Consider the following 11,363-nt stretch of genomic DNA (forward strand, 5'->3'; position numbering starts at 1 on the left):
CACACTCTCTCAGCCTCAGAGGATGGCAAGGGCAAGCCTCCTCTGGACAAATCTTGCCAAGAAAACGCCAGGAGAGGTTGGCCAAGTTGGAGATGGAGGCACACAATATAGCGGTACGTAAGCCATATGGAATGGATTTATATTTAGACCAGTATTGTTCTCTCCCTTTTTGTTTCGTGGTGTCCTACATCTGTCTTGGCTGTCCTACATTTTGCAGTGCCTGGGCCTCCTCTGCCATTGTGAGATCTGTGGACCTGACTTCTTCCTGCTCCAAGACATGCCCTACAGTACATTTCAAAATGTCCAGGAGGAATTTCAAAACGTCCTCCATTTTGAGCATGACTTAATAAGAAATATGCATTTATATTACAGCTTTTTAAAATATATATGCAATTTCCTACATTTTTCTCGACTATCCTGCATTTCCCAATGCCTTAGTCCTACTTTGCTGCTATGGCCTATGGCTTGCCCTTCATAGACACCCCTTGCCTGCATTTTGTCCCAACGTAACCCATTCACACGTTACTCAGACCCGCATCCCTGCAGTGGGTCCATTTCTAAGCCCTTGGAACACTCGGGTCAGGCGAGGAGAAGAGGCTCCGCCCACTGCGCTCCGCAAAGCCGTGCGTAAAACAACAACAAAGCGCAAGGCGCCCTGGTTGCCTCTCTCACACCTGATTGGTGCGACGTCATGAGGAAGTCGGCCAGCCGTTGGACGGCGGCGCCGGTTGGGGGCGTGGCTATCCGGCGGGCTCCTCTGGCAAAAGCCTTGCCGGCTCAGACGGAGAAAGACCTCGTCGGGTGCGGACGCATTGGCCAAAGGCTGGGGATGGGACTCTGACAAGCAGCCACCAAATCAGCTTTTTGCGCACTGGGTGCGTAAGGGCAGCCGGGATCCCTTCCTCCTCCACATTCCCCATGAATGAGCCCCACTTTAATTAATTAATTACTTAATTAGTTCAATGTAATGTAATTTGTTAAAATTAATGTGTTCATTTCCCAGCTCCCCTTGGAACGCTTGCACTCACAGGCTGCTCCTCGCAATAGGACTTTTATTGCCATTGAGGTTTCCATTCCCAAATTGTATCCCTTTTTCTCGCCTCTGTTCAGGACCCTCCTCAGGAGTTAGCCATCAGCCCCTGGCTCTTAAAGAGCCCCTTCCCCTCCTGAGCATCCCTTTCCCTGGAGCCCCTCCTTGCCGGCTCCTGTGGGCCACCCTCCTCTTACCTTCCCATCCTTGCCTTCCCTCACTCTGCTCTTCCTCCCCTTGTCCAAAGAGCAGGGGACCCCTGCCATCCCTCCCCTCCTTCCTCCTGCTGCTGCTGCTGCTGCTGCAGATGTCTTGCCCTTTGGGGTTCCTGGCAGGGTTCTGCTTCCTATGCTTGCAAACGTAGTTGCTGCCTACTTCTTGGTTTTCTTTCTTTTTTCTTTGTTCTGTTTTCTGAAATGTACCTGTGTTTTACTCCTTTTCTGCTGCCTTCTGCGCACGGGGTTGTTATACCTTCCTTTCTTACTCTTTTTCTTCTTTATGCCTCAGTTGTAGGGATCCTTTTCACCCCGGGATCTAAGTTGTAGGGATCCTTTTCACCCAAGGATCTCAATTGTTGGGATCCTTCTCACCTAAGGATCTCAGTTGTAGGGATCCTTTTCACCCCAAGATCTCAATTGTAGGGTTTCTGCTCAACCTGCAATCTCACTTGTAGGGATCCTATTCACCCTGGGATCTCACTTGTAGGGATCCTTTTCACCCCAGGATCTCAGTTGTAGGGATCATTTTCACCCTGAGATCTCAATTGTAGGGTTTCTGCTCACCCTGCGATCTCACTTGTAGGGATCCTATTCACCCTGGGATCTCACTTGTAGGTATCCTTTTCACCCTGGGATCTCAGTTGTAGGGTTTCTGCTCACCCTGCGATCTCACTTGTAGGGATCCTTTTCACCCTGGGATCTCAGTTGTAGGGTTTCTGTTCACCCTAGAACCAGAGTTGAATGGATCCTTTTCACCCAAAGACCTCAGTTGTAGGGATCCTTTTCACCCAAGGATCTCAGTTGTAGGGTTTCTACTCACCCTAGGATCTCAATTGTTGGGATCCTTCTCACCTAAGGATGTCAGTTGTAGGGATCATTTTCACCCTGAGATCTCAGTTGTAGGGTTTCTGCTCACCCTGGGATCTCAGTTGTAGGGTTTCTGCTCACCCTGGGATCTCACTTGTAGGGATCCTTCTCACCCTGGGATCTCAGTTGTAAGGTTTCTATTCACCCTGGAACCTGAGTTGTATGGATCCTTTTCACCCTAGGATCTCAGTTGTAGGAATCCTTTTCACCCCGGGACCTCAATTGTAGGATTTCTGCTCACCCCAGGATCTCAGTTGTAGGGTTCCTTTTCTCAAGCTTCCTCCCCATAACTTATTCTCCTTAGGGAATCTATACAATCTGTCTGTCCCTCCTCCTGCTTGATCTTGTCCTCATATTGGTCCCTTCACCCCATAACCATGGACTTCCTCCTTAGTGGGGTGGCAGCCTGTGGGGCCTGCGTTTTCACCAACCCCTTGGAGGTGGTGAAGACCCGGATGCAGCTGCAAGGGGAGCTGCGTGCCCCGGGCACTTACACCCGCCATTACCGCAATGTCTTCCACGCCTTCTACACTATCGGCCGGGTGGACGGCTTGGCCGCTCTCCAGCGAGGACTTTTGCCTGCCCTGCTGTACCAGTTTAGCTTTAATGGGATCCGCCTGGGCTCTTATGGGATCGTCGAGTCGGCCGGCTACATCCACACACCAAACGGACGAGTCAGCCTTCTACGGACCACATTGGCCGGGGCATTGGCCGGGGCGGTGGCAGCAGTTGCAAGCAGCCCCATTTATATGGTGGGTCTGGGCCTGGGTTGAGATATATCAAGGGCCCATGCTTTATTGCTGCTGTTGTGTGCCTTCAAGTTGTTTCTGACTTATGGCAAGCCTAAGGATTTTCTCTAGGGCCTCTGCTACCTCAGGTTCAGGACTGCGTCATTAATTCAGTTTGACACCACTTTAACTGCTGTGGAATCATGGGCTTTGTTGTTTGTTGCAGCACCGGAGCTCTCTGACAGAGAAACCTAAATAGCTCACAAAGCATCCATTGCACAAATTCTAGTATTCCATATCATTGAGCCATGGGAGTTAAAGCAGTGTCAAACTGCATTACTACTATAGTGCAGATGCAGCCTAGGAGGCCCCATAATTTTATTTAAAATGTGTATTATTCTGAGAATGATGTAAAACTTGACATTTTGTGTTTTTCTTCTATTCTACAGGGTTATTCCTAATCAGATGCTCTAAACTGGGGTTGTAAATATTCAACTCTATCATGCAAGGATGAATACTTCCCCTAGTTTTCTTCCCTCTGCAGCAGAGGATGAAGATTTCTACAATGTTTTCTCCCGGGATTTGCACTTTACAAAATATTTTAGGAAATAGATTTTTGTGGGTTTTTCGGGCTCTGTTGCGTCTCTGAAGATGCCAGCCACAGATGCTGGCGAAATGTCAGGAATAAACTCTTTGCGAACATGGCCACAGAGCCCGAAAAACCCACAAAAATCTATGGATGCTGGCCATGAAAGCCTTCGACTTCACATATTCTAGGAAAAATTCTTTACAGAATTACTGGTGGTTTTTCTCTTTTTCCCATAATTTTGCAGAGAAAGTATATTTTCTGTGGGGAAAACAGTGTATTTTGGGCAAAAAAGCTGTTTCCTATTGAGGAAGGCTGAATCTACATGCAGAATTAATGCAGTTTGATACCACTTTAAATGCCATGGAGCTCTGGAATTAGTAGTTTGGTGAGATAGTCAGCCTTCTCTGTCAGAGAGCTTGGTGCCACAACAAACTACAAATCCCAGGATTCTATAGGATGGAGCCACAACAGTTAAAGCATTGTTGAACTATGTTAATTATGTAGTGTAGCAGCAAATTAACTCCCCCCCCTTAGAAAACCATATGTATTTCGGTGCTGAATAATTTCAGAACAAAACACAAATACCAGGAAAATACTGCAGCAGTCTCACTGCTGCACCGCTCTTCCCAACCGAATATCCTGATTGCTGGCAAACGTCTTTCTCTCTAGGAAAATGAATAAAAATCAATATTTCTAGCCCTGCTCTATGTTTTTCTATTCAGCAACCAAATAATCATTGGGCAGAATGGACCAATTTACCATTAGAGAGAGAAAGAGAGAGAGAGAGAGTGTATTAATTAATCTCTCTAAGGTTTGGTTAAAAAGTGGGAAATGTATTAGTACTCCTTGGAAAGTTACTTTTTGGGACTCCTGTTGCTAAGATGGCTGGGGGATTCAAGGGATGCTGTGGTCCAAAAAAGTAACTTTCCAGAGCTCTGCACAGCACCCCTTCTTGATAAAACACCCTTCCTCTTTCCAAATATTTTGCTTTCTTTTCCCCAAAACAATCCTTGAGCTGACATCAATCTCAACTGTGAGTTTTCTGCCAAGGCCATGTTGAAGTCAAATCAGATGAGATAATGACTCTATGGCAATTAATAATGTCACCATAAATTGAAAGTGTGTTGGTTTTTTTATAGCACCTAATATCCAGTTCCTGGGATGACTGCCTTGCTGTGTCTGAGGGTGGGAACAGTCCTAGGTCAAGGAGCAGTGAGATGAAAGTTCAGGTGGTTCTTTAGAAGCAGTCACACTGTTGTACATAATAAACTTGCTTTTTTTCTTCACCCCTCGCCTTCTCCATAACTCCCTTCTCTCTTCAAAGTCAGGCATTTTAGTTTCCTCTTTACACAATCAAAGTCCTTTGTTGCATCATGAAGAATTGATGGGTGGCTTTTTGAAGATACAGGTCATCTTCTTGTAAACACACACACACACACTTCCCCTCTTCCCTGGTTAACCATCAAATAACGAGATAAGCACCAACATCATACATCAGGTACGTGGTATTAGGTGATGATATCCTGATTTTTATGTTCAACAGTGTCCTTGTGGTCCATCTATTCCTGCATCCTTACAGAAGCCAATGACAAATGCTAGACAAGAGATTTAATAGCTTTGTGGGGTTAATTTCTTTGTTTTTCCTCCGGTGCTATCATTGTGTGCCTTCAAGTCTTTTCCGATGTATGGCAACTCTATAGTGGGTTTCCCTGGCATGATTTGTTCAGAAGGGGTTTGCCTTTGCTTTCTTCTGAGACTGTGAGAGTGTGACTTGCTCACGGTCACCCAGTGAGTTTCCATGGCTCAGTGGGAATTTGAACCCTGGTCTCCAGAGGCATAGTCCAAGGCTCAAATCACTATGTTGGTTCTCGTTTCCTTGTTACACATTCACAAAACGACTCTCAGGTTCTTACACTCAGGTGTTTGAAGGCAACCTGGAGCATGACAGTTTGTTGTGATTTAATAGAACAAAACTATACCTAAACATTAACATCCCTGCCGAGAACATCTGTTACAAATGTGGGCATTATTTCTGCTGTGGAGGAGGAGGACACATGGTCTTGTTCTTAAAAACTAATAGACTCCCTATGCTGTTCCTTAAGACTGACCCATCTCCCATCTTCCTCCCCAGGTGAAGACCCACATCCAGGCTCAGTCAGCTGCTGAGATTGCAGTAGGGCACCAGTACCAGCATGAGGTATGTGAGGCTCATTCTGTATGTTATATTAGGAAGCGGCCCTATACACAATCAGATGCTTGGTACATATAGGTCAGAGATGGGCAATTGTGTGAACTTGTTTTAATGTTTTTATTTGATGACCACTGTGTGTGTCCAACACTCAAGAGGTTTTAATGTGCTTTTAACTGTTCTAAATCGATGTTTTTAAGTGGATTGTTGTTTCATCCTTTTTTAATTGTTGTGATTCAGTCTGGTTTAACATATGGTGTCAGTTGCTTTTGGGTCCCATATGGGAGCAAAAGTAGGATATAAATTAAACAAATAATAAAATAACGTTTCAGATGGCGCTATATATAATTTTTTTAATTCTCTTTTTCCTGTACCCAGGGGATGTTCCACGCACTGATGATGATCCACAAAGAGCACGGCATCCTGGGACTGTGGCGGGGGGCCATCTCTTCGGTGCCCCGTGTCATGGTGGGCTCCGCTACGCAGCTGGCCACTTTCTCCTCTACCAAAGAGATCTTCATCCGGCTAGAGGTAAAGCAAGTGTAGATTCATAGAGAAGATTTTTTTCTCTTTGTGCTGGAGTGAGCTATTTCATCTTTCAGGAGTGCTTTAGTTCAGTATGACATGGGTTGGACTACGTAGTCCTTATGGTCCCTTCCAGCTTTATGATTGTATGAAAACTACTCTGGTTTTATGTGACCAAGGAGCCTGAGGTCATATTAATGTTCACTAGTATAGATCAGGCTTGCGAATCATGAAAAAACCACCCCTGTTTTTGGGCTACAACTCCCAGCATTCTTCTTCGTTGGCTTTGCTGCCCAGGTTTGCCAGATTTAAAGATTGATGCTGCACTGCAGAAATAAAGCAGTTTGAACCACTTTAACTTCCATAGCTCAATGAGATGGAACTCTGAGATTGGTAGTTTGGTGGTCCACCAGAGCTCTCTGATAGGAAAAGGCTAAATATCACACAGAACTACAAATCCCAGAATTCCATAGCATCAAGCTATGGCAGTTAACACAGTGTCAAACTGCTTTATTTCTGCAGTGTAGATGAGACTAATGTGTTTCCCATTCTGAGGATTTGCTGCACTGAAGATGTGGGCAATTTACAGTCCCTGGCTTGTTAACAGAATGTTGTAAAGTGTGTGTATATTTTCTTTTGTGTGCTTGTTGCCAACTTGTACACATTTCCTTGAGGTCTCTGCAGAAGGGGAAGCTTCTGTCCAAGGCCAGAATTGCTCTGAATTCAGAGAAATTTCAGGGCTGCATTCCAGTGGCAGTGGGTGAGGCAAAAAGGGGTCAAATATGCCATCGTTTTTATAATTTGAAGCTCTTACAACCAGTCACTAAGCCTCAAATACTGCATCCTTTTAGAAAGCAGAAAAACATATATGAAAGCTCGATATCGTCCAAATGATAGTACCATGGGCAAAGGAGGATGAAAGAAAACCCTAGAGGACCACATCAGGAATTTGAGGGTTCTGAAGCTTGCCCACACCTGTATTATGACTTGCCATACTGGAAGGGGAAGAAATACAATTTTGGTGGTAATTTGAGCCAAGTGAGCTGATTTTCAAGCAGGATCTGAATTGTATTCAAGTTATAGCTGCTGCAGAAAAAGTAGAGTTATTCTATACTCACTTATAAAATGATTCTGATGCTGAGCCCAAGTCTTATTCTGCAAAAAAAAAAAAAAAAAGTACTTTGATCTGATATGGTAGCCATCTTGATATATTTGAAAGGACGTCATGTAGAAGATGAAACAAACTTGTTTTCTCCTTCTCCAGAGACTAGAACATGAACCAGTGTGGATTCAAATTGCAAGCAAAGAGGTTCCACCTTAAATATTAGGAAGAACTTTCTGGCAGCAAAAGCTGTTTGAAAGAGGAATAACTTTCTTGGCAGAGGTTGGTGGTGGTGGACACTCCTTCTTTGGAGTTCTTTAAAAAGAGGTTGGGGAAAAATATTTCCAAGTTGTGGATGCAGAATCCGAGGATATAGAGGACTGATCGTTGCACAATGATGCTACTTCAATTGCCATGCCTGCATCCAGTGTAATCCTGGAGTTTGTCATTTGGTGAGGTCCTAGAGGCTCTGTGGCTGAGATTTCTAAATATTCCCTCCCTAAACTACAAATCCCAGGATTCCATAAGATGTTGCCATGGCAGTTAAAGTAAATTCACAATGCTGAAATTACCTAGTGTGAAAGGATTGCCTGTCTAGGCCTGGTTCTGGTGTCCATCAGTCATGAGACCTTATTCTGGTGCTCCTACTGGTTCTTGAGGGTGCTGCCCCATGTTCACTCACTCCATTTCCTTTCCCCTAGGTATTCCCAAAGGGTAGCTGGCTGGTGGCCCTGAGTGCTGGGATGGTCAGTAGCTTTACTGTGGCCCTCACCTTTTCGCCTTTTGATGTGGCCAGCACCCGCCTCTACAACCAGCCTGTGGGACCACAGGGTCAGGTAAGCGCAGGATTAGGAAGGCATTTGCCAGAACCTTTGCTGTGTTTGAGAAAGTGGGTAGGATGGACGAAGGGAAAACTGGGGACTTTGGGCTGGATCTAAAGTGTGTTTAAGTTCCACTGAAATCACTGGAATTTAAGCCAAGTTGTGACTAACTAACTTGTCATGAATGTGGGTAGCCCTTGCCATCAGGAAGCTGGCTTCTTAAGGATCATGGCCAACAGCTGTCTAGACAATTTCAGTTTAATATGGCAGTTCCAGACTCGGGGGCTTATGTCCAAGTAAATATGCACAGGATTGCAACCTTCATTTTCAAAAAGGAGCACTGCTTCAAACAAGCATCCATCAAAAGCTAAACTACAAACATGTTGAGACTCTTATCTGGAATTCTGAAATATTCTAAAATTCAAAATTGTCCATATAAGTGGCTAAGATAGTGACGTTGCTTTGCGTTCTGATGGCTCGGTGGACCAAAACTGTGTTTCATGCACAAAATTATTTAAAATATTATGTATAAAATTATCTTCAGACTACATGTATAAGGTATAAACAAAACATAAATATATTTCACATTTCTTGGTTCCATCTCCAATTTCTTGGTTCTGTCTCTAAGATATCATTATGTATATCCAAAACAACTCCAAAATTCAAAACACTTCTAGTCCAAAGCAGTTTGGATAAAGGAGTCTCAATCTGTAGTTTCAAAACTGTTCTCACACATAAACATAGAAGGGGAGGACTTGAAATCACCTATTTCTTTTTTACTCAATCAGTTCAGGCCTCTACGGTTCTTTTTCTAGGAGTGAATTTTATCATTGTTTTAAAAATAAGTGGCTCTGCTAATTCTGCCCTCACCCCACCAGTGGCAACTGGTTGCTCCAGTCTCAGTAGGGCAATGAATCCACTCTGGATTTTAATCCAAACTTTCCGGCAGCTACTGAAAGTGTTGTTGGATCTGTTTTGGAGATGGTGCACCTTGGCTCATTCTTTTAAAGTTTGGACTAAAACCTGGAGCAGACACACTGCCACCAACTGGTTCTCTGGTGCTCTCTGATTTCTTGTGAGAGTGCTACCGGGTTTTCAAGAATTGCTCTGCCACCTACCAAATTATCTGACCACAAGGCAGCACTGTCAGAATAATTATAAACAAATATCCAGAAAATGGAGTGGGAGAGGCTACCACCCAGTACGTTTTCTTGGTTTCAAACAACTTGATTTTTCTCTGTCTTCTATAGGGCCTGATATACAAAGGTCTTCTCGATTGCCTTGCCAAAATAATTCACTCAGAAGGCTTCTTGGGGGTCTACAAGGGAGTAGGAGCTTCTTACTTCCGCATTGGGCCCCACACTATCCTCAGCCTGCTGTTCTGGGATCAGCTGCGCCAGAAATACACCCATTGGGCACAGAAGCGGTGATGTTGATTGCAGCTGACTAGTATGAGATGCCCACTGGGAGTCCATGTTGCCGATTACCTGGAGAGGTTCAGAAAACTTGGGACCAGCATGACCATTTTCCCATCTTTATGTTGCATTGGATGTCAGCCTTGGGACTGACACGAACCTGGACCAGTGATGTCTGCCATGGGGCTGGAGGAATGAACAGTCACCCCCTTCTTTGCACTGCATGCCCTCATGTGGCAGGTGATCTTTATTTTATTTTTTAAAATCCATCCCTCTTCTGCTCTTGCATTGTACATTGGGGAGATGCTATTTTGTACAAGCCGCAACCCTGTCTGACAAAGAAAGTAAAGTTACAGGTGTAACTTACTGACCAACAAGAGTGCTGTGTGACTCCAGCAGCCAGACTCTTGCCCTTGTTGTGAACCAGAGATGGGGATCATGCAGCCCTCTAGATGTTGGTGGGATACAGCTCCCATGTTCTCTGATCAGCATTGCTGGGAGTTGTGGTCCAACATCTGAAGAGCCACCTTTGTGCTCTCTGCATATGGTTGCCTCTTTCCACTCACAGAGGCCCACACAACTTGTCACTTGCAAGTCATGAGCTATGTATTATAGTCTGCTAGAAGTTCACTAGCTGTCCAAAAGGCTTGGGCAGGTGAAGAAGGCATCTCTGGTTTCCCTGTTTGTAGGACAGCTCATTCATAGGCCTAAAACAAAGATTCAGACCATGGTTATATCCCTGCTACAAAACTGTAGCACTTCCATGCCACTTTAATGCTCCCGGCTTTATCATATGGTATCTTGAGATTTGTAGTTTCACGAGGTACTTTGAATTTTCAGCCAGAAAGCTCTAGTGCTGTACTTTGGGGGAATGTGCTAGAGAATTCTAAGTACCACACCAAACTACAAATCCCAGGGTTCCACGGGACACAGCCATGGCAGTCGAAGCAGTCTCACTTTGCTGTGCAGGTACACCCTATAAATGGCCGACTTGTGGCTTGTCACAAGTTGATGGACCCCTAACTCTCATCAATCAGCCCAATGGTAAGAGATGAAAACATCTGGAAGGCCAGAGCTTCTTCATCTCAGAGTAAGACAGAAGAGGCTCACAGATCTGCTTTTTCCAAAGTTTCAAGAGCCTTGTAAGGCATTTCCCTGATAACTAAACAGGCTTCAAAGCCTAGTTTCCATACAAATCCAAAGGATTACATTTGGCTTGTCTCTAGGTGGTGCTGGAGTGCAATGGATGGGAAACTTCGGTGCTTCAGATATTTTGGCTACCAGTCCTAGAAGCCTCAACCCCATGGCCAAGACTAAAGGACTGGGGCAAGCTGTAGTCAAATATCGTCTGGAAAGCCAAAGGTTGCCTGCCACAAGCATTAATTTGCCTCAGCTGCTTCTAGTTTTTGTTCCTATTTTTTTCTAAGAGTTGAGTTACAATTACCATCATATCATCTGAAGGTGGAATTTTGTGGTTACTTTTGATGTCATTTTTTCTGAGACCCAACTTCACATTGTAGCTTTTGTTATCTATCAGCAGCCTAAAGGTAATGGAGATTACTGTGCCCCTATAACATGAGGGGAAACCTATTTCTGCCCTTAATCCCAACCCATGAGACATGTCACTGCTTAAAACAGATCTGTGCATTCCTGATATGCAGAGCATTGATGACAGGTGCATCAATAACTCGTCTCTTAAGTTTAGAGATTTTGTATTTTATTTTCAAAGGATGACATGTAATCTCTGTTTCCTGGGCCTGCCCTATGGTCCCATTTAACATCAAGAAATCTGCAAGTTTTTGAAAATGAAACCTCAGTTGTGGGAAACTTTAAAAAAACAGAAGTGAAGAAGGGAGAACCTGTAGAAAAGGAGGTTTTTA

The 11,363-nt window shown here is 44.4% G+C and overlaps 1 protein-coding gene across 1 annotated transcript; it reads left to right on the forward strand.

The window, feature by feature from the left end:
- The first annotated feature begins 2,372 nt into the window (after window positions 1–2,372).
- SLC25A35 (solute carrier family 25 member 35) lies at window positions 2,373–11,284 on the forward strand. Its single transcript, XM_089480232.1, has 5 exons — window positions 2,373–2,867; window positions 5,564–5,629; window positions 5,999–6,151; window positions 7,949–8,083; window positions 9,319–11,284. Exons 1-5 carry the CDS (start codon window positions 2,493–2,495, stop codon window positions 9,496–9,498), a joined length of 909 nt encoding a protein of 302 aa, XP_089336358.1. The 5' UTR covers window positions 2,373–2,492; the 3' UTR covers window positions 9,499–11,284.
- The last annotated feature ends 79 nt before the right edge of the window (window positions 11,285–11,363 follow it).

This window comes from Sceloporus occidentalis, unplaced genomic scaffold (assembly GCF_023333645.1).
Source record: "Sceloporus occidentalis isolate IW3139 unplaced genomic scaffold, rSceOcc1.0.p SCAF_14, whole genome shotgun sequence".
NCBI classification, from domain to species: Eukaryota; Metazoa; Chordata; class Lepidosauria; order Squamata; family Phrynosomatidae; genus Sceloporus; species Sceloporus occidentalis.

Coding starts and splice junctions, on each gene's coding strand:
- SLC25A35 (XM_089480232.1), top strand. CDS start 2,493: ATGGACTTCCTCCTTAGTGGGGTGGCAGCCTGTGGGGCCTGCGTTTTC. Junction 5,630..5,998: donor GGCACCAGTACCAGCATGAG/GTATGTGAGGCT, acceptor TCCTGTACCCAG/GGGATGTTCCACGCACTGAT. Junction 8,084..9,318: donor CTGTGGGACCACAGGGTCAG/GTAAGCGCAGGA, acceptor TGTCTTCTATAG/GGCCTGATATACAAAGGTCT.